Source organism: Saimiri boliviensis, chromosome 16 (assembly GCF_048565385.1).
Source record: "Saimiri boliviensis isolate mSaiBol1 chromosome 16, mSaiBol1.pri, whole genome shotgun sequence".
In the NCBI taxonomy this organism is placed as follows: Eukaryota; Metazoa; Chordata; class Mammalia; order Primates; family Cebidae; genus Saimiri; species Saimiri boliviensis.
In genome coordinates this window covers 76,811,426-76,835,568 of record NC_133464.1, presented here as the reverse complement: position 1 = coordinate 76,835,568, position 24,143 = coordinate 76,811,426, and the positions used below count along the sequence as shown (strand labels likewise).

At 39.4% G+C, this 24,143-nt stretch overlaps 1 protein-coding gene across 8 annotated transcripts in view; it reads left to right on the top strand.

Moving 5' to 3' along the window:
- The window catches only part of FRY (FRY microtubule binding protein), a 450,912-nt gene that overhangs the window by 240,024 nt on the left and 186,745 nt on the right, over window positions 1-24,143 (top strand). For all 8 annotated transcript variants that reach the window (XM_074387881.1, XM_074387877.1, XM_074387876.1 and 5 more), the window contains 2 exons: window positions 6,792-6,845; window positions 22,504-22,643. In XM_074387881.1, coding sequence (XP_074243982.1) covers window positions 6,792-6,845; window positions 22,504-22,643 — 194 coding nt within the window. The remainder of the gene's footprint in view (window positions 1-6,791; window positions 6,846-22,503; window positions 22,644-24,143) is intronic.

The window sequence follows — 24,143 nt, the reverse complement described above, 5'->3', positions numbered from 1 at the left end:
TGGAGAACCGTTTGGAGGTTTCTCAAAAAACTAGAAATAGAGCTACGATACAATCTGGCAATCTCTTCCAAATACAGAAAGGAAATCCGTATTTGGAAAAGATATCTGCACTCCCATATGTGTTGCAGCTCTGTGCACAATAGCCAAGATTAGAAGCAACCTAAGTGTCCATCAGCAGATGAATGGATAAAGAAAACGTGGCACATATACATAATGGAGTACTATTCAGCCACAAAAAAGAAATGAGTTTCTGTCATCTGCAACCACATGGATGGAACTGGAGGTCATTATGTTTAGTGAAGTAAGCCAAGCACAAGCACAGAAAGACAAACATTGTATGTTCTCACTTATTCGTGGGATCTAAAGATTAAAACAACTGAACTCGTAGATATTGAGTAGAAGAATGTTTAGCAGAGGCTGGGAAGGATAGAAGGGGTGAGTGGGGATGTGGGAATGGTTAATGGATTGAAAAAAAAAGTTAGAAATAATTACTAAGACCTAGTATTTGATAACACAACAGGGTGATGATAGCTAATAATAATTTAATCGTATACTTTATAATAACTAAAAGAGCATAACTGAACTGTTTGTAATACAAAGGATAAATGCTTCAGGGGATGGATACCCATTCTCCATGGTGTGATTATTATGCATTGCATGCCTGAATCAAAAATAAAAGAGGTGTTCTGGACTTCGATGGTTTCACCTCTTTTGCGCTGGTTTTTTCCCATCTTGGTGGATTTACCTGGCTGTGGTGTCAGAGAGCTGCTTGATGAGGTTGCTTCTTTGCCTGTCCGGGGCGCTACTGGGTTTCTAGGGACTATTTCAGGTTACTAGGGAAGCTTCCTGTGTCTGTTTTGTTTATGCTGGGAGATTAGGCCCTCTTCCGCTGACCTGTAGGCACTGCTGGGTTGTCAAGAATGCCCGTCCCGTTGCTACTTAGGCTTCCTGTGTTTTTTGTTAAAACATGTAGCCCAGTCCCACCCCTCTAGTGGTGGGTTGTGCCCTTCCTCCACTGGGCTGGATCATTCAGGGTTCATGTCAGACTGTGGCACTGGCTACGAAACCCACTAGAGTCAGAGCTTCAGCCGTCTGGGTTTTGTAGGGTAGGGTAGGGACCTGCCCAGCTGCATCTGGCAGTCTCCCCCTTTCAGCTTTCTCTCTCTCCAGTCTTGGGGTAGGGGCCGCCCAGCTGCTCGCTTACAGCTCCCTCTCTCTCTGGGCCGGGGGAGGGGGCGATGGCTCAGTCTGCAGACTCTTTATTCAACTGTGCACTTGTAATTCCTGGCGCTTGACTGGCAAAGATCCCCTGGAGATCTCTGGGTTTCTGTGTCTCTCTCACTGGGTGTTGTGCACTGGAGTTTTGTCTAATCCGCCATCTTGGAGCCTCCCTTTTTTTTTTTTTTTTTTTTTTTTTTTTTTAATGGAGACTTGCTCTGTATCCCAGGCTAGAGTACAGTGGCATACTCTCAGCTCACTGCACCCTCCGCCTCCCAGGTCCCAGTTCAAGCCAATTCTGTCTCAGCCTCCCGAGTAGCTGGGATTACAGGCATGCGCCACCATGCCCAGCTAATTTTTTATTTTTAGTAGAGACAAGGTTTCACCATATTGGCCAGGCTCATCTTGAACTCCTAACCTTGTGATCTTCCCGCCTCAGCCTCCGAAAGGGCTGGGATTACAGGTGTGAACCACCACACCTGGCCCCATTTGTTAGTTTTTGCTTTGGTTGCCTGTGCTTGTGGGGTACTCCTCAAGAAAATTTGCCTAGACCAGCATCCTGGAGATTTTCCCCACTGTTTTCTTGTAGTACTTTCATAGTTTGAGGTCTCAGACTTACAGGTCTCTTTCCTGAAACTGGCCTGAGACTGACTGATCTTTACGTCGTATTCGGATGGCTCTCTTCTGAGCTGGAGCAAGTTTGCTTCTCTCCTTTCCTCTCTTTTTATTGTCCTTCCTCCCTTCTTTCCTTTCTTCCTCCATACTTCATTTCTTCTTTCTCTTATTCCCTTTCCTTCCCTCCATCTTCCTTTCTTTTTTTCCTTCCTTTCCTCCTTCCTGTCTTCATTTATTCCCTCATCCTTTCTTTCCTCCCTCTTGCTTACATTCTTTCCCTCTCTTCCTTCCTTTCTTTCATCTTTTGTTCTCTCTTTTTTAGCCACGGTGATATTCTCTCCCCTAGGTGTACTCTTAAGCCCCATTTCACTGATAAAATCTACGTTGATGCAAAGAAAATCTTGGTTATGTTAAAATGTGGACCTGATTCTCTGTGCCCAAAGCTGTCTTTCCAAATGCATAGAGATATAGTCAGGCATTTAACACACCCTGATAAGTTCCAACTGTGTACTAGGGGTATGGAGGAGACAGACAAGTTACAACATGGTGGGAATGCTGACAGGAATAGGTTCAAATAAAGTACTCTGTGACAACTAACGGGTGACTCTGCCAGGGAAAACTGAGGAGGGGCTTCATCTGGAAAGTGACATTTAAAAGAATATGATTAAGACAATATATTTGTGGCCAGGAGCAGTGGTTCATGCCTGTAATCCTAGCACTTTGGGAGGCCAAGCTGGGCAATCACCTGAGGTCAAGGGTTCCAGACAAGCCAGGTCAACATGGCAAAACCACATCTCTACTAAAAATAAAAAAATTAGCCAGGCATGGTGGCACATGCCCATAATCCCAACTACTCCAGTGGCTGAGGCTGAGGCTAAGGCAAGAGAATCACTTGAACCCAGGAGGCAGAGGTTGCAGTGAGCTGAGATCACGCCACAGCCCTCCAAGCCTGGGTGACGGAGCAAGACTCCATCTCAAAAAACAAAAACATAGTTGGGTAAAAATAATTAAGGAAAACTTAGTATGTTATTTTATTGAGGCATTGATCCCAGGTTCTTAGCTAATGGACTTCACTTTTATGTATAGCGACAACTTATATCAACTTCGCCTACTAGAGAAAGTGAGCCTGGCAATATATTGTTTCCTTCATATGTATGTAAAAATGTATAAGTATAAAATATCATGTTTATCATCTTCCCATTCAGTTTGTAGTGGGACAAAAATAACTTTTAGGTATGAGGAGCTTTGGGATGTGGGTGGACACAGTCACCTTTCTTTCTCCACTGCGGCAGGATCCTCTTTTAGGTAGTAGTGAAACAGGATTGCCTTCCATGCTGCCAGGATGTGAACTCCTGAGTTGTTGTAAAGGCCTGCAGACCCACAGGTGTGCTGAGTTATCACTTGGCTGGGTTTTAAGGTCTCCCATATGGATGTATTCCCATGTTTCTAGTAAATATAGAAGCAGTATTGATTGTTGCTACTCTACTACAGAGCCTTTTTTTTTTTTTTTTGAGATGAAGTCTCACTCTGTTACCCAGTCTGGAGTGCAGTGGTGCAGTCTCGGCTCACTGCAACCTCCACCTCCCAGGTTCAAGGGATTCTCCTACCTCAGCTTCCCAAGGAGCTGGAATTATAGGCATCTGCCACCACACCCAGCTAATTTTTATACTTTTAATAGAGACAGGGTTTCACTATGTTGGCCAGGCTGGTCTCAAACTTCCAACATCAGGTGATCCACCCGCCTCAGCCTCCCAAAGTGCTGGAATTACAGGCCTGAGCCACCATGCCCAGTCCAGAGCCATTTAAAAGTATCATTGGAGCTGCAGTATTAGCTCTCTGTCATTATGTATAGTTTTAAACAGTAAATACTAAAGTAAAGTTACTATCTTGTATGTTTGGAGTGTGAGTGTGTGTTATCTGGTTGAGAACTTTTTGAACATTTCTGGAATTAAAAGTGGTCTTCATAAAATAATGAGATTTGAACAACATTTGAATGTATTTAATGCCACTGATTTGTACACTTTGAAGTGTTAAATATTCTGCTATGTGTATTTTACCACAATAAAAACTATGTTTGAAACTTTAAAACTTAAAACAAGACATCTATACAGAAAATAAAGGGATTTTCATATTTCAAGAAACTGGATACCACTGTCCTAGAACTTTTATGAATTTGGCAAATGCCTAGCCAGCACCAAGCAAAATGCATGTGGTGGTCTCACCCTGCAAGTCCGAGGTTTCACCAAGAGCCTTAGAAATCAACTACTCTGTCTCCGTTGCTAAATATACAGGTTCAAAATGTGTGTTCATATAAAACACAGAGCATACTGTGTTCTTCTGGGTGAACAAACATTTTCTGTTCAAAGTATACGATTTAGATATGATGAATAAATACTATATGTATTCATCACTCCACAGTGTCTGAGGCTTCACAGTGTGTCACATGCTACACGTTGGGTGGAATGCTACATGGCAGGCAAGCTGTGCTCTGTCCTGTGACTTTAAGTGTTGAGAGAAACAGCAGTCACTGCATTTCTGGGGATTGCCACCTAGCAGGGATGGTGCTTGTTACCTCACTCATGAGTTTGTAATTGCACAAGATGATGGCTGTGATGTGATTTTACTCTATGGTAAGGTCTGCGAAAGGACAAATGCTGAATCTTTGCAGGCATGTACCACGGAGGAGCACACAGGTGTTAGGGGATGGTTCAGAGAAGGACTTCCCTGAGGAAGTGATAGTTCACCTGAGGTTTGAATAATGAACAAGTAGAGACAAGACTCATAAGAAGAAATTAACCACATTTCCCCTCTCTGAGTCGACTCTTCTCTCCAGTAGCAGGCGTCAGGATCACGTGTTCTTCAGTATTCCACCCCGGCAGGTAGCGTTTGACACATTGTGAACCCTCAGTTACTGTCGAAGGATGAATAAACATATAGTATCTGTTCATTATATCTACATAGTATACTTTCAACAGAAAATGTTACTCATAAGAACACAGTATTATCTATATTTTAGATGAATATACATTTTGAACCTGTTTATTTAGCAATGGAGACAGAGTAGTTGATTTCTAAGGCTCTTGGTGAAACCTCAGTCTTGCAGGATGAGACCACCATGTGCATTTCTTCAAGAACAAAGACAATATGGGGCAGGCAGGGGTGCGGGTTTGCATCTGCCTTGGGTATAGATCATCTTTGTGAGTAGAGAGGACTGGAAAAATGATTAGACCCACAGTGAGAGGGTCTTTGTGAGCCGCTTAATTTTTACATTTTTTCTAATCCTAACCAAATTTTGAATCAGAGGGAACTTCCATTGCAAAGAAATACACACACACACACACACACACACACAAATAAGGATAAGTAACATGAAATGCCCTGCCTGAAGATCAGTTAAATCTTCCTAACGTGAACAAAGATGAGATGATTAGGGAGAATTGTTTCTGTAGTAGACTCTTGTTCCTACAAATCTTATTTTTTAAGAGAGCTACATGTGGTGGAAGACAAATCACACGCCCCAAATTCACCAGTTACTCCTAGTAAATGTGATTGATATGTTGTCCCTCGATACCAGTCTAATAAATAAACGTTTCTTTCCTTCTAAAGTTAGGGACTTGGAATGGTGTATTGCATATGAAAATCCCTTACTATTTAAGAGTCTCGCTCTGTCACCAGGCTGAAGTGCAGTGACATGATCTCAGCTCACTGCAATGTCCGTCTCCCAGGTTCAAGCGATTCTCCTGCCTCAGCCTCCCAAGTAGCTTGGATTACAGGCTTGTGCCACCACGCCCAGATGATTTTTGTATTTTTAGTAGAGAAGGGGTTTCATCATGTTGGCCAGGATGGTCTCGATCTCTTGACCTCATGATCGTCCCACCTCGGCCTCCCAAAGTGCTGGGATTACAGATGTGAGCCACAGCACCTGGCCAGCCCCACCTCTTAATACCATCACCTTGAAGGTTAGGTTTTAGCATACGAATTTTGGGGGGATATATTCAGGCCATAGCACAATACATTATTAACTGTAGTCACCATGCTATATGGTAGCTTTCCAGAACTTATTCTTCCTTTCTAAATGAAACTCTGTAGTCTTTCATCAACATCTTCCATTTCCTCTCATCCCTCTCTCACCAGCCTGTAGTAACTACCATTCTAGTCTCTGCTTCTGTGAATTTGACTCTTTAAATTTCAGGGTTATATGAGATTGTACAGTATTTGTCTTTCTGTGCCTGGCTTATAACACCCAGCATAATACCCTCCAGGTTTATCCATGTTGTCAGAAATAACCAGATTTCCTTTCTTAAGGCTAAATAATCTTCCATTGTATATGTATAGCACAATTCTTTATCCATTCATCCACTGATGGACTCTTAGACTGACTGTATTTTGGCTATTATGAATAATGCTGCAGCTAACATGAGCATGCAGATATCTCTTCAAGTTACTGATTTGATTTTCTTTGGATACATACTCAGAAGGCGACGTACTGGATCATATGGTAGTTCTATCTTTAATTTTTTTAAAAACCTCCATACTTTTTTCCACAGTGGCTCTACTAATTTATGTTTCCCACTAACAGTATACAAGAGTTCTTTTTTCTCTATATGTTCACCAACATTTATTATCTTTGACTTTTTTATAAAAGTCTTTATGACAGGTATGAGGTGATATCTCATTGTGGTTTTAATTTGTGTTTCCGTAAGTATCAGGTTCTTAATGTTTTTGGTCAAAGAGGTATGTGTTAAGGTGAATAGCAAGAGTCATGGCAGTAATGATCAAACATACCTGCTATGGTTAAAATACCTAAGGGAGAATTCCTCACTTATTTAAACATTGGCACCTCCTCATTCCATAATGAGAGAAATGAGTGAGAAACAAATGGAATAATAATGACATTTCTTTTATACTATTTAAGAGACTCTAATAACTATTCTTGCATATATTCTTTTTCTTGCTAGGAAAAGCCATTGACAAAATCTCTGCAACGTGGAGAAGATCCCCAATTTGATCAGGTATGTGATATATATGTTATATACTAGCTTTTCTTTCAGAATTCACACAAGGCAAGACCAGCATGCTCACTATTGTTGTATGGTTGAATATTCTCAGAGAGAATATGGGTATGTGAACTTAAGAACTGTACCCTGCAGTATTCCTGGTTATGGTTTATAGATGTTCAGTAAATATCTATGATTAGAATTAAAAAGAACTGGAAAGTATTGGGATAATGAGTAGGTCTTCAACTGGTTATTTCCTAAATCTTTACATAACAGAATTAAATAAACCAAGAAAAGATAGTTTAAAGGAAATTCCATTCCTTTAAAAACTTGAGATTCTTCTAATAAATGACACTCTATGATCAGATCTCTGCACTAGAGCTTATTCTTGTTTTCATCCAACAATTTTTTTGAAGGCCTACTATTTGCTTGATGCTGTACTAGGTACCAGTGATACGAAGTCTAAGTTAAGTTCTAGGCTTTTTAGAATTCACAGTCTTGTGAGAAATATACTACCTCAAAAATAAGTATAAAATAGTATAGGATTTTAGAGTCTAATAGAGAAAATAATACATGGACAAAGTGAGTTAAGACAGAATAAATACAAAGTCCTTGGAAAATAGGTTAGGACTAGTAAAACAATATTCAAGTCTAAACGGTAGGTAATAAACATACAGAATCAGGATCTGATAGATTCCAGTTCAGTAACTTCAGAAAGGCTCTAGGCATGTTTAGAAATGATGGATAACAGGACATCAGAGGAGGCTGGAGGTGTGTTTGTGAAGTTTCCTAAACTTTTGCAGTTAATGACAAAAAGGACATTATGTTCTTCAAAAACCTCAGATGGTGCCCATGTCAGATACAAAATACTGCTGGATATTCCCTGGCTTGTGCTAGTACGGTGTTTTTATGGTCTAACAAAAAACATACAGGGTGTACACTTTCTATAGGGCTTTGAAATTGCCTTTAATACGAAATCCAGAGGAAAGATCTCTGGCTGTACAAATTTAGACTTCTCTGATCCAGAAACATCACGATTGTACAGACAAAATCCTTCATTTTCTATTTTATGAGCTGTTCTGTGAAGGAGACCTCACAGGTTTGTGCTCACAGCCAGCCCTGCAAGGCTGGCATGGCTCTGGGCTTGCTCTGTTGCCAGTAGACCTGGCCATTTTCCAGAATGCTTCTGAAACGGAAGATGGACCTCATCTCTTTGTGCCATGATGCTCTCTTCTCTAGTCACATTGTCCATTGTTATTGTCACCTGGCAGGTGCTGGGGTGGTCAGAGACCCTTGGTGAATATGGTATTTGATGTTTGTGGTTACCATTTTGGAAATGTGGCAAGTTCTGGATTTTTAAGAATGTAAATAGTGCTGGGTGCAGTGGCTCATGCCTGTAATCCCAGCACTTTGGGAGGCCGAGGCAGGTGGATCTTCTGAGCTCAGGAGTTTGAGACCAAACTGGAAAACATGGTGAAACCTTGCCTCTCTCAAAATTACAAAAAATTAGCCAGGCATAGTGGCACATGCCTGTGGTCCCAGCTACTCAGGAGGCTGAGGTGGGAGGATCACTTGAGGAAGTGGAGGTTGAGTTGAGCCAAGATCAGGTCACTGCACTCCAACTTTGGTCACAGTAAAATCCTATCTCAGAAAAAAAAATGTAAATACTTATCACCTGTATTTTGTAATCTTTCCACTCTTTTATATTCTTCATTTTTTTCCTATTAAATTATCACTGTCCCTTCTTCAAAAACATTTTTCTCCGGCTTAATGTACCTCTCTTTATTCTCTGAGAAAAGGATTCTAAATTTTAACATTACAGATAATAGTAATCCCAAATAACTAATAATTAGGCTTAAACACAATTTCTCATTTATTACTCAGCTTTCTATTTCTGAATTTCATATTGTGGAAAAGACATAGCCTTTGGAATTAGACAAACCTGTGTTTAAATCCAACCTTTGTCACTTACTTAGCTATATTACTTTTAACTTTGCATCTCCAAGTGTTGTCCATGGATCTGTGTCATCAGCATCACCTGGGAGCTTGTGAGAAATGCAGAATCTCAGCCTGGCCCCAAAGCTGCTGCATCCACCACCTAACAAGACTCCCAGGTGACTCACGTGCATATTAACGCTTGAGAAGCGCTGCCCTGTAACATATCTCTATATATTAAAGATGCTTTAAGTGTGAACCAATAGTAAGATGGTCACTAAGAACTTTGAAATGGGACACATAGGCTTGTCTTCTGATGATTACATCATAAACTCACAAATGAACTGTGAGAGAGGACAAGCCCCAAAATCTAATCTCCTTTTAAAGTGATAGCAAGACCTGCAGGCCTGATATGGTTTGGCTGTGTCCCTACCCAAATCTCTCCTTGAATTGTAGCTCCCATAATTTCCACCTGTCATGGGAAGGACCAAGGGGGAGATAATCGATTCATGGGGAGCAGGTCTTTCCCATTCTATTCTCATGATAGTGGATGAATCGCATGAGATCTGTGGTTTTGTAAAGAGTTCCCTTGCACATGCTCTCTCTTGCCTGCTGCCATTGTGTGACATGACTTTGCTCCCCATTTACCTTCCACCATGATTGTGAGGCCTCCCAGCCATGCAGAACTGTGAGTCAATTAAACTTCTTTCCTTTGTAAATTACCCAATCTCAAGTATGTCTTTATTAGCAGCATGAGAATAGACTAATACAAGGCTATAGAGAAGCTTTACTAAAGTTGGTCCACCTGTAGATTCAATGGGGAAAAAAAGTTAGCAAAGTATAATAGCTTTGGAAATGCTTACTATAGTTCAAATATGTCCCCTCCAAAATTCAGCTGTTGCTAATGTGACAGTATCAAAAGGTAGGGCCTTTAGATGGTGATTTTGCCATGAGGGCTCCTCCCTTGCGAACGGGGTTAGGTGCTCTTATAATAGGTCCTGACAGAGGGAGTGCCTCTCTTTTTATCCTTTCTCCACGTGAGGACACAGTGTTCAAGAAGCCATCTTGGAAGCAGAGACCAAACATTCACCAGACATGCACCTGCTGGTGACTTGATCTTGGACTTCCCAGCCTCCAGAACTGCAATAAATACATTTTTGTTATTTATCAGTTACCAATCTCATCAACACTAAAACAGTGCTCATCTGCTGTTGCAACCAACAAACTATACGAATTTTAGTTCCATTTGTAAGGCCATGAATATAGCAAGGTCTCTTAGTCCTTTGGCATTAAACATTTAACAGGAGGATTTTAATCTGGGTTCTTACAGGGGTCTGTCTATGGGAAAAGCACATGCTGGAGATACCACTTTCAGTGGTTTAGACTCCATTACTATAATTGTAGGAGTAGTTGTAATAGTAGAGATAGCATTTATTTAGTACTTATCATATGACAGGCATTATGCTAAGTGCATTCTTTTTTTTTTTTTTTTTTTTTTTGAGACGGAGTTTCGCTCTTGTTACCCAGGCTGGAGTGCAATGGCGCGATCTCGGCTCACCGCAACCTCCGCCTCCTGGGCTCAGGCAATTCTCCTGCCTCAGCCTCCTGAGTAGCTGGGATTACAGGCACGCACCACCACGCCCAGCTAGTTTTTTGTATTTTTAGTAGAGACGGGGTTTCACCATGTTGACCAGGATGGTCTCGATCTCTTGACCTCGTGATCCACCCGCCTCGGCCTCCCAAAGTGCTGGAATTCCAGGCTTGAGCCACCGCGCCCAGCCGCTAAGTGCATTCTTTGAAGAACATACAGTTGGTTCCTGTTTAAATGATATTTGTATCAAGTTCTTTCTTCTAAATGTTACTGGCATGAACAACAGAGTATATAGAGCTGGGTATCTACTGTTTCACTGCCTAATCCTGAATGGCCCTGTTTACTCCTCTACCTAACCAGCCCATGCTTCATTTTCTTCTTGCTAGAAATAGAAGCAAGGAAAAAAAAATCATGTAATACTTTATAGTTTACCCAGCCCATTCTCATATTATCTGACCTGACATCACAACCCTTCCTGCAACTCCAAAAAGATAACATTATTATCATCCCTATATTATATATAGTATATCAATATTAAATATATTAAATTATATTATCATTAAACATAATATACTAACATAATATATGTAATATATTATGTTAATATTAAATATATCAAGATGATATATAACATTTAATATGTTATATTTAGTATAGAGATAATGATGAATAATGATGAGTCTCAGAAGCTTGCCAATATTATATGACTAAAACCTGAAGGAGCCAAGACTGTAATTTATCTTTTCTGACTATATAGGCTATGCTTTTTACTCCATAATCTTTATTTCTAAAAACTAGATTGATGAGAGTGGGAAGTTTTCAACAGGTAAAGTATCTAAAATCTTTAAATCAGTTATGATTAGCTTTGGCTACAAATGAAAAATATAGTGAAATCTTCCTGAGCAAGATTATTTTTTTCTCTCTTACATATGGCTTACATTCTCAAGGTCCAGGATGGCTTGGCCATTGTATCTGTATTCCAGGCAGCCAGAAAAGAAACGGAAAAAGAATTACAGAAAACAAAACCAAAACTTTCCAACATAGCATACACCATTTCTACTTATATCCAGTTAGCCAGATGTCAATCACATGGCCACATCTAGCTATAAGAAAGGTGGAGAAATTTGGCCAGGCGCAGTGGCTCACGCCTGTAATCCCAGCACTTTGGGAGGCTGAGGTGGGCGGATCACAAGGTCAAGAGATCGAGACCATCCTGGCCAACATGGTGAATCCCCATCTCTACTAAAAATACAAAAATTAGCTGGGCATGGTGGCACACACCTGTAGTCCCAGCTACTCAGGAGGCTGAAGCAGGATAATCGCTTGAACCCGGGAGGCAGAGGTTGCAGTGAGCCGAGATTACACCACTGCTCTCCAGCCTGGCAACAGAGCAAGACTCCATCTCAAAAAAAAAAAAAAAGTGGAGAAATTGTACTTTGGGTGACCATGTGTCCATCTAAACTGGGATATCTTATACCTCAGGAAGAAGAGAAGAATGGGTAACAGCTACATTTATCTACTAGATATTTTGCCAAAATACCCAAGCTAGAACTATTCACAGTTCTGTACCTCTTTCTTTCCCACTATGGGTTTCTCCTCAAATTTGCCAACTTTCCAGTTTCAACTTAAATAAATATATATATATATATATATATATATATATATATATATATATATTTACATATAATTAGCCGGGCTTGGTGGCACGCATCTGTAATCCCAGCTACTCGGGAGGCTGAAGCAGAATCGCTTGAACCTGGGAGGCAGAGGTTGCAGTGTGAGCCAATATCCCCTCATTGCACTGCAACCTGGGTGACAGAGCAGGACTCTGTCTCAAAAAAAAAAATCAACCTGGGAAAAAAGATTTTATAAAGACAAGATGTCTAAACAGGATTTTTAAAGCTCAGTGTTAGTAGGAGAAATATACTAGTGAATGCTTTACACATGGAGAACTAGGAATTTGTACCCTCATTTCCAGAATTTCACTTTTCACAAATTTCAGGAACGTGAGTTTTTTCCATTCTTATACAGCACCTCCCTCCCGGCAACCATGTGCCAAGCATCATGCCAGCCCCACCACTGGAGTCTTGTGGGAGAGAAAAATTAAACTACCATCAGATAAATGATAACCCCAGGCTAGTAAGTAAGCTAAAGCTGCTTTGAGCCCTAGGAGAGTAAACTTATCCCTGCCCTGGAGAGCCAGGGAGGCCTCCATGGAGCAGACAGCAGAGGTTCAGAGCAGTATGGGCTATGACTTCCAGTCCAATCTAGTGATAAAGTCATACCAGGAATAAGAACGGATAAAGGCAAAAGAGATTTCCAACAGCATTTGAAGATGTATATGCTGCCACTGTTTATTTTAAATTGCTATATTAACTGTCAGGGCTTAGCGAGTAAACTGAATCAAAAAATTGTTCTGTTAATAGAGTCATTTAGTGAACACTTATTAATTGCGTGTGTATGCATGTATGTACATATACACAGCGTTTTATATGAGACAAAGGGATGTAAAAATGTGGTCCCCAGGAATGTATTTCACATTCCAGGAGCTTCAGATCCGGAAGAGGATAAGGCAGTGTGCACCCAGCTGTGACAGGGGCCTGCATGTGCAAGAAGTGCTGCATGAATGATGTGGACAGTAAACACGGTGAGACTTCAGGGACAGAAGACATGCGCTTTAGGGTCAGGTGCCTAGCTAGAAAATGCCTTCTAGATGAGAGCATGGTTTATCAGGTGCCTAAAACAGTAGGATTAATAGGATTTGCTGAGTGTTGTTGGTGAGCAAGATAGGAAATTTCAGAAGAAAGGAACATTTTATGCAATGGTCCTGAACAGAAGAACGACTCTATCAGTTATCTTTGAGGAACTTAGAAATGGATCAATGTGGCTGATGCAGAAGTCATGCACTGTTAAAGGATAATCTTCAAAAATAAGCAAAAATATGACTCACATACAGATATAAAATGAACCTGTGTTAAACGTTTTATTTAACTCATTATTAGTGAGGGATGTTGCAGCCAGTTAAGAAGTTCAAAAAATTAGACACATTTATAAATCAGCATTGAAATGAATGCAATCATAGGCGAAACTCGCTTCTCTCATGTCGAGGAAGGAAGTCCATTGAACCTTCAGTGGACAGTTTTTCATGTCTATAGACGAATTATTTTGCATTGCTATCAGTTATCTACCATTTACACAGTTTAAAAATAGCTCAAAGACATTGACAGGTGCAGAGCCCCCATAGACTCACAATCAGATAACCCCTTGCAAAGTATGCTCTAGTTTTTCATGAAAAACAAATATTTCCCACAGTCTGGGGGAAGTTAAAAAAGAGATCAGGCAGCAAAGGTAGGAAGGGATCAGACTGTGAAAGACCTTAATGCCAGTGGGATGAGGCTCTATGCATACCAGCATCAAAGTGGCAACTTGATGTTAGCCCCAAGGGGACAACGGTCATGAAGCCAGTAATGGAGAGACCTAAGGCATTGGGGAGCATGGCATTGATACAGATTTGAGGCTAAAAGTGCCTAAACTAAAATGGAGGCAGTGAGACTATAAGAAAGGATGATTTTAAGCAAAATGATATAAGAAGCAGCAATATTGCTTGAGATAAGGAGAAAGAAAAAAATAACTGTAGTTTTAAACATTATTTGGAGTGATTTTCATTCAATTAAACAAACAATGAGTGCCCAATAGGCACTAGGATCGGTGCAAGGTGCTGACGTTACAAAAATGAGGAAGACAGAGCCCTGAACTCCAGGAATTCTCAATCCCAGAAGGAAGACAGTCGTCTACACAAATAATGTGGCAATGTAAAAGCTGTAATAGAGGTAGTACCCAGTGCTCTAGGAACTCAGATAAAGGAGCAGTTAATGATGCTAGGAAGGTACACAAGTGTGTGTTACAAGAAGCAACCAAGGAGCAGTGACATTTAAAATAAGCCTTTTGTCCAGATAAACAAGTTGGACCAAGGTGTGCCACACAGCAGGGGTCTCACAGACAAAGGAGAGCTTGAAGGTGAAAAGAGCAGAGTGCTGGGGATGAAGGTGGAAAGGTGGACTGAGCCCATTGCAGTGGGTGGTAGGAGCCATGCTGGGGTGTCTAGATTATTTTCTCTGGACTATGGGCTCTTTAAGCAGAGGAAACTATGCTTGGGGGCAGAAAACAAGGGAAGGCTGTAAATCAGTTATGCATACTGAGTTTTCTGGGAAGGGAAAATATCTCAAGAAAAATAACTGGGGTTCAGTTTGTTGTGTGGTCACTCAGCAAACACTGTTAGAGACTAGAGCACATGAGTGAAGAATATCATAAAGAGTTTAGCCTCAGGAGGTCAGATCTACAAAAGAATGGCTAGAAAAAGGGTAGCTTAAAAACTGGGAGATGCCTAGGAGATGGAGCTCTCTAGGACAGGGATGGCCCATCACAGCAGCTGATACAGGGACATCACGGAAGATGCAGACCAGGAAGAGCTGGAGGTTAGCAGTGAGGAGCTCAATGGAAGCAGCTTTGAGGAAGGCTTTTGCTGCAGTGGCTCTTCATGGACATATAGAGTGCATTTTCATAGTCGGTAGACGAATGTTAAATAGTTTGAATGAAGCTTGCTTTCACAAGCTAAGTCATAGTGGCTGATGATGATTGGCAGCGCCTAAATGGCAAAGCAGTGTGCTAGAACATGATCATGGTATCAGTGATGAGTTCCTTATCTGGCATCTGTGGAGAGCATCTATAAATGAAAGGCATGGTGAGCTCACCATTTTACCTTCAAATGATTTTCTTTTTTATGCAAACATCTTTTTAAAATAAAAGTCCACAGCATTTTATGTCAGATTCTCCAAAGAAACAATAGCCGAAAACAAAAAACCACTCATCCAACTGTGATGAGCATGAACCTGGGTGGGTGATGATCAAAGGCAGCTCCAATATCATGTTAGCTCATTTTTAAAAGGGAAGAAGCAACACTCCTAAATAACTCTTATCTAATTTGTGACCCTTACCTGTTGGAGATTGTATTAATGACAGCCACATTGTATTAATGACAGTTACTCTCAGAGGTGAAAATTTCTGGCTGATGAACAAAGTCATAAATGAATATTCTTTCACATGCCATCCAGCTACATGCAGATACTTGCTTGTTGATTTGCTCTGCCCTTGGCTTTTAGACCTTTGCTTATGCAGTGTTTAATGATGATATAAGCATACAATGTGTTAAATAATACCAACAGTGGTATAACATACAAGGTTTTTCTGTTTGAACTATTATTTCAACTTTTAAAACAGTCTCACACAGTAAGGGGAAGTTATTTTCTCTTTGCATAATAAAGTCTGATTACTCTACAAAGAAGCATGTGTCAGAGCAATCAGAATTCAGATCCTTATTGTCATAGATGAATTGTCTTACTATGCTTTGGCATTTCATGAGGAACAGAATAGAAGATAAAGTACAGAAGACCAATTAAGACAGGGCAACATCATAGGATTCTGGGGAGGAAACCCTTTCCAGGAGAACCTGGTAAATACTGTCATTTGCCCAGGAGACTTCAAGGGAAATGATTGCAAAAAAGGCCATTGGGGCCGGGCGCGGTGGCTCACGCCTATAATCCCAGCACTTTGGGAGGCCGAGGCGGGTGGATCACAAGGTCAAGAGATCGAGACCATCCTGGCCAACATGGTGAAACCCCGTCTCTACTAAAACTACAAAACATTAGCTGGGCATGGTGGCACGTGCCTGTAATCCCAGCTATTCAGGAGGCTGAGGCAGGAGAATTGCCTGAACCCGGGAGGCGGAGGTTGCGGTGAGCCGAGATCGCGCCATTGCACTCCAGCCTGGGTAACAAGAGTGAAATGCCGTCTCAAAAAAAAAAAAAAAAAAAAAAAGGCCATTGGTTGGCCTTTGAATTAGCCTGCTGATTTTTCAAATAAAGGTGCAAAAATGTGGCAAGAACAGAAATCAGATTTCAGGGATCAGGAAGAGTTGGGGCTGGGCACAGTGGGTCACTCCTATAATCCCAGCACTTTAGGAGGCTGAGGCAGGTGGCTTATTTGAGGTCAGAAGTTCAAGACCAGCCTGACCAATGTGGTAAAACCCCATCTCTACTAAGAATACAAAAAAATTAGCTGGGCATGGTAATGTGTGCCTGTAGTCCTGCTTACTCGGGTGGCTGAAACAGGAGAATCGCTTGAACTTGGGAGGCAGAGGTTGCGATAAGTCGAAATCGTGCCACTGCACTCCCGCCTGGGCCACAGAGTGTGATTCTATCTCAAAAAAAAAAAAAAAAGAGAAGAGAATTGGCAGTGAAGCAGGAAGAGGAAGCATCATCATTGCATGGTGACTGATTGAAAGTCTGTGAGGAAGAAGAACAGATAATTGGGAATTAGATGAGAAAGGGGAGAGCAGGACCATATGAGGGCTACGTGTGTTTTACAGAACCTTTTATACCAAATAAGTACAAGAGCTTAACACTGTGCCTTCTTGCAGAAGGTTATGTCTGTTTGTCACAACCCACTTGTATTTGAACTTAACTCTTTTCTCAAAGTGGTGGAGGGTCCTGAGTTAAAATTGGTTTTATTCAATTGATGGATTTTTGTTCCAGAATAGACATGAGTTACTATCCTCAATGTCCTTTCCCATTGGCTTTGAAGTGAGCCGTTGACTGCAGCAAACTCAGAGAGCCAGATGTTTGCTACCTTTCTCTCATGGGTCTAATGTAGGACAAACATTGCTTAGTGACCTCTAATGTAAGCATTTGCAAGGCACCAGGCAAAAGGCATTGTATTTACATCTGCTGGAGTCAGAAAAGAATGGGAACACAAACTGAGTTGCAGGGGTTCTAATGAAGACCCTGGGAGTTTGTGCTTGGATACGGGATAAGTGGGGCTTTCAGATTCCTGCAATATAACTAGTAAGTGACATTTCTCCAGCTCTGGTAAATAAAATTCTGACAGAAACTCCTGTTATTTATTCTGTTATTAACTTAGCCTGTGATCTCATCACAGTTACTTTGTGTGTGTGTGTGTGTGTGGTTTTTTTTAATGCTCGATTTTCTATATTTGGAAATGAAAGAAGGAAACATATTTTGGAAGGTTTATTATGTGCCCCACATTTTATGGCATCTCATTTGTCCTCATAAAATCCCATTAGTCCCATTTTACAGCTGAGAACACAAAGCATCAGAGAGATGGTGGCATCCCAAGCTCATACAGCTATAAGAGAGAGTTGTAACTTAAACCCAAGACCATTTGATCATTTCCAGTGCACTAGAGAAACTATGAAAACACGGCACATGAGGGGTCAATCATCACATGTTGGGTTCTGAGAACATTAAGTTGTAACTATTTACAATTCAGTGTGACTTATATGCTTAACTAGTGTCATATCTATGAATTGCAGATAATTTGTCCAAACATTCTAAATAACTTCAGTTATTCTAAATAACTTCCAGATGTTATGTCTTACATACTTTTGTGTACTTGTGTACTTATGTAGTGTTTACTTTATTTATTAATACGTTAAAATACTAACTGTAAACAGGAAACCCATAATAAAATACATTCATACCTCTGTAACTGAGCTAAAATCACTTTTTACTACCTGAATGGTAGTAATTTTCCAGAAAAGGAAGCAGATGCAATTCTAGTGTTTCAACATTGACTCTAATATTACCATTCAATGAAAATCTATTTAAAATGTATAAATGAAGAATGTAAGCAATTAAGAGTGAAAACAATTTAACTTGCATTGGATTTACATTAGTGTTAGTCAGCATTGCTTAAATTATTCTCCAGTGGAACACTGTGTTCTGTGAAATGAACTAAGATGTTAAAATCAAATAATGATCTTTTCCTAACTTGAAGGAAAAAATATATTTAATGTATAGATTTTTATGATATTGTTTTTCTATGAAACTATTCTTAAATCTTTGTCATTACTCATCAAATACTATAATCTAGCAATGTATGATAGATGATCTAGTATAAATAAATTGCATTTGAAATTAAGATATCAGCATTTTATGGTAGTACACAGAAAGTATCCTGGCCCCCAAAGTTGCTTGACCACTTGAATTTGTTTGAGAAATTAGACCATCAATGCAATTACTTTAAAATTGTTCATTAAATATACCATTTATGAGAAGCCAGTCTTATTACTATAAAATACGGAGTGACTCCACTGAGTAATTATTCAAATATTTATGTGTGAAGTTTGATTCTTTGCATTTAACAAGTATAATAAAATGCTTATGAAAAATCAGTGTCTGAGCTGCAGCATAATAGTCTCTTTCGGCCTATGTATATATAAACGGCCAAAGTAAACATTAAAACATTTACAAAGTACATTTAGTTTTCTTCTCTATCCCCCTCAAAAAGAAAACACAAGTATGAAATGGTTCTGTGATTCCATGAACTTCATCTCTTCATGCTGCCCAGTACCTAGCTCATCTATGGTGGAAGAATACGATCATTTAAATGCAACAAGAACATCTTTGTAAATGGGCCTGCCCCCTTTTAGCAACAGCACAGAGCTAGAATTCATCTTACCATTGGCTCTGCTTCCCATAAATGAAGGAGTTGAGTAACCAAGAAGCCAGCTAGACCTTCCTCCCTTCCTGAGCTTTGAGGGCCAGGTCTTTGCAAATTCCACCCTTCCTTCCTGAAAGCCTGGGCTCAAAAGGGCAGTAACAGAACGATGGAAAAACACACATATCCACCCCATGCTGACCTTTCATCCCTTCTGAGATGGTCTCAGTGTTTTGACATGGAAAGTATGCCCCATAGATCTAATACCAAGAATGGATTCAGGGTGGCTTTTTAATGGGGAAGAAAAAATTATTTTAAGAAATTATTATAGATGAAGTCTGATGAACACTATGGAAGTTCTCTATGGAGAATGGGGGTTCCATATTAGTGAAGTAGGTGAACATTGTGTGCATTGCCCAGAGATGTTTAGAAGTCAAACATAAGTTTCAATCTCTTTTATGGGTCTATAGTGAATATTGGAACTTGTGGAAATATCCCACACAGGTATTTTTCGAATAAATGTTTCATTTTGAAATCGTTTCGGATTTGCAGAAAAGTTGCAAAGATAATTCAGGCAGTTGCCAGTTACCCCCCTGCCTGCTACTAGCATCTTACATTGCCATGGAACTTTTGTCACAACTAAGAAACCAGCATTAGTATATTTTTGTTTTATGTTTTGGGTTTTTTTAGTGATTTACTATAAAGGATATTGCAAAGGATACAGATGAAGAGACGTGTAGGCCAAGCTATCTGGGGAGGGATGTAGAGTTCCATGCACAGTATTGTTAACTAAACTCTTTACTTTATTTGTATTTCCTTTGTTTTTCTCTGATATACTTTTTCTATTTCAAGATACTAGTTAGAATACCACTTGAACGTTTAGTCATCCTGTCTGCTTAGATTCTCCAGTCTTACACAAGTATTCTAAAATTATCAAAATGTGATTGTAATACTTTGAAATGTCATTGCCTTTGTAATAATTAAGATAGTAATCCTATAGTCAGAAACTCCGAATTCTTATCCCTTTTTCTTCTGTGGGAGGAATGTCCTTCATTTCTCAATTCAAAACATTTTAGATGATGGTGATTTAGGAAAGTAAATATACTTTCTCATGTTGGGGTAACTTTAGAGGGAATTAGTGAATTACTACCTTACATCATGATTGGCTTTCTTCCAAAAAGTTACTGCTGTTACTTACATTCATGACCACAGCAGGAAAAATATGTCTTGGCTGTGGATATCAATAGAGTCTGGGGAAGACTCTAGTGATATAAGTAGATGCTCTTCAGTTATAAAAAGTTGATGCTGTCTAGGTTTACAGGGCAGGCTGAATGCAATAGCTTATTTATTTTTAGTTTATATTAACTCATAACTAAAGATAATGTACAGTTTTGTATGTGTATATATAACCATCATTATAGGAGACAGCATGAAGCAGGCTGTGAAGAGGTAGAATGTGAGGAAAAAAGCAATAAATATTTTGTTCAATCTCAGAGATTCTTTTAAAGGTGACAGTGGAAAATTCTATTGACACAAAGCACTTTTTCACTCCTTTTTCTCTCATTTTCTGCTTTATAAAAGGAAGTGAAGCCTGGCCTGCTTAACTGCAGAAATATTGTGAGTTAACTAAGGATTTCCATTTCCTCTGCCATCTCTGCTGCCCAGGCCGAGATCACTGAATGCCTGGAATCACTGCAGTCACCTCATGCAATGCAAGATGTCTGTGAATTCATCTCCACATCACCCCACTGTTTGGGGGATTTAACCCCCCCAAACACAGTTTGTATGGGCTTATGTCCCTATTCAAAAATCTTCAGTCTTTCCATTTTCTAGAAAAGAAAAATTTTTAGCATCATGTTCCTTCACTCTAGCAAAATAAAATCTTCACACCAGTCACATATTTCTTCTTTCATTTCACTCAAAACCTTCATCACATTAATCATGATAATCATCAATGATTACTTTGTACCTTTATAACTAAAGGCTTTTTTACCTGAGTCTTTGCTTATTTTTTTCCTTGCGTCTCATCTCAAATTTCTCCCCTTTCTAAAACAGGCCCAGGTAAACTCTTATCTCCATTTCTCTTAAACTCCCAGCCTCCCTCTCCCTCTAGTGATCTGGCGTAAGAACCCCTGGTTCTAACAGGCACTCTGTATCTTAGTACGTTTTCTCCTGCTCTTGATTTCTGCGTAAGCATACTTACATAGTGTCTTCTACCAAACTGGAATTGTGCCGATTAAATGATTTTTCATTTTTTTCACTTACCATATCGTGAGCATTTTCATGTCATAAATATGTTTATATTAGAAATATATTTTAATGGTTTCATAGTCTACACCAAATTCAACATCTTATTAAGCATATACATGTAGCTGGACATTTATGTTATTTCTATCCTTTTGCTATAATAAGTAATGCTGTACTGCACCTTCTTGCTTATCTCTAATTATGTACTTGAGACAAATTCTAAGAGTGGCCTTCTTGAGAATGACTTTTATTAGGTTCTTGATATGTATTTCCAAATTATCTTCCAGAGATATTATACCTGTTTTTTTTCTATCAGCAGTATATGAACATGTCCACTTTATCACTGCTTATCAACTCTGGGTGTTATAATTTGCATATAGTTTGTTAATTAGGTAGTTAAAACCTATTTCATTGTAGTTTTACATATTCTGGAGACAAGGCCTTCGTCAGATGCTTTGCAAATATTTTTGCCCACTCTGTGTCTTGTCCCTTACCACATTCTTAACTGTATTCTTCTAAAAGCAGAAGCTTTTGATTTTGATAAGTTTATACCAAATTTCATCATGGACTTTGCTTATGGGATCGTACCTAAGAAATCCTTGCCTAATCCAAAGTCACAAAGGTCCTTTCCTATGTTTTCTTGAAATTTTATATTTTTAGCTTTTATACTTAAATTTATGAGGCATGTTGTGGAAACTTTTGCATATGGCAATGAGATACGGATTTTTTAAAAATAGTAATCAGTTAAAAAATCAGGACTCTTTCCAGATAAGGAAATTAGAATAACAGTTCTACTAAAGGCACATTTGTTGTTTAAAGAAAAGGGGAGGAGTTTGTCTTTAATGTAATACGGAGTAAATTATTGCTGCTCATTTGTGTCTTGAGTCTAATTTGGGGCATACTTTAATGAATGAATAATTATTGTCCAAAACCATACATTATTATTATTATTACTTAGGTTATTTGGTGATGGGGGTAGATTTATTTCATCTAAACTAGTAATGTAATTGTATTAATATGTTTATACAACCAACATTTTTAGGACCGAAGAAGCCTTCATCTACTTTAGGTAGATGAAAGTGGGAACGTAGTTTCTTTTCGGCTCCATGAATAACCTGTATGCAATTAACATCTGATTTCTAGAATGAAAGGTAGTCAAAGTAATTAACTTTCTTGAACCACAAAATTATTCTTATATGAAGAACATCTGTCAGCATTAACGGACAGGCTCTTGGGAATGTACTAATAAAGATTATGAAAGAAAGGCCTGTGTTACATAAGAAAGTTTTTAGCGAGTAGTGCTTGGGGTTACTTGTGAAATAAAGAGTTTCTCAGTAATTGGGGCTGCTATCAGAGCCTTCTAATAACCTGCATTTTCCTCCATAGGTCATCAGCTCAATGAGCTCCCTTTCTGAGTACTGCCTGCCTTCCATTCTACGTACATTATTTGACTGGTATAAAAGGCAAAATGGCATTGAGGATGAATCACATGAATACAGACCAAGAACAAGCAATAAATCAAAAAGGTACATTTCTTTTGTGTAAGGATCATGGTTTTATTTTGTTTTATTTTCAAGAAACATACATCAGAATTAGAGTTGCAAGGCAATTGGGCCTTCGTAACTCTTCACAAGGATACCTAGCAGCTGCTACAGGGGCCGTGTCTCTGTAGCAGGTAACCCATTTGGAGCACCAAGTCACTGCCAGCCATCACAGGGTGAAAATTCATAGTCAGCCTTATTTCAGCTTTGGTGGAGACAGGTGTGAAGGACCGCAGGTCACTTTCTTACCAGCTTCTTTCCTCTGCCCTCTCCCACTGAATCTGCACCCAAAGCAGAATGCTGGCTACAGGCCATGCGTGACATGCCAAGATAGTTTAGTTCTCGTTCCAGTAACCTTGAGTGCTCAGTGTACTGTAGTGGGAAGGACGCTGGATTGAACGTGAGTAGTAGACCTGGCGCTGCCACTAATTAGCCATGTGACTTTGGGCAGCTCCCCACCCCTTTGTACCTCAGCCTCTTTGTGAGCAAAACAAGGAAGTTAGGTGACACCATCTCCAACTCCTCCTTCCAGCTGAGTATTTTGTTTATTTATTCTGTGTTCCCTTCTTCTTGTGGGTTTGAAAAATGGAACTTCCTGCTCCAGGAGCACGTCCCAGCTGTAAAACTTAAGATTCTCATTAATGTGTGTCCCCCCACAAATGTTAGGTAAGCACATATAATTTCATGTGCTTGAAGTCAACCTATAGCAAGGCAGTGAATATAAGAAAGATTAACATACTTTATTTAAAAAAATAAAAGATTATTTTAAAAAACAGTTAGATTACTCCATATAAATGGATTATTCCCATTTTAAAAATACTTTGAAAGTCGGTAAACTGAAATTAATCAATCAGAAAATCAAACATTAACTACTTTTTGCGAATGATTTATCCCTCTGATTTTTCTTGAAACTTCTAATACTGTTTCAAAAGACTTCTTTTGAAATTGAAAAATTGTAATATCACCACATTATACTTTGACCAAATTTGTGATCCGGTTTTATAATGTGCTTGAATTTATGCAAGATGTAATCATATAATTTTGTTTGGGAGAGAGATTAATGACTTTTTCATATTGAATGATTTTTGTAGTGAAGGCAATTTTTGGAATTTTTAGATGTAAGAGATGCCATAAAATTTACCCTTTTAAAGTATATAATTCAGTGTTTTTAGTATATTTGCAGGGTTGTACAAACATTACCACTCTTTTCAGAACATTTTTATCATCCCCAAATCTTGTACCCATTAGCAGTCTCTCCTCATGAATATTTTTTTAATTTACCAAGTTTAAAAAGTAAAATTTAGGCTGGGCGCAGTGGCTTACGCCTGTATCCCAGCACTTTGGGAGGCCAGAGTGGGCAGATCACTAGGTCAGGAGATCCAGACCATCCTGGCTAACACGGTGAAACCCCGTCTCTACTAAAAATACAAAAAATTAGTCAGGCATGGTGGCATGCACCTGTAGTTCCAGCTACTCAGGAGGCTG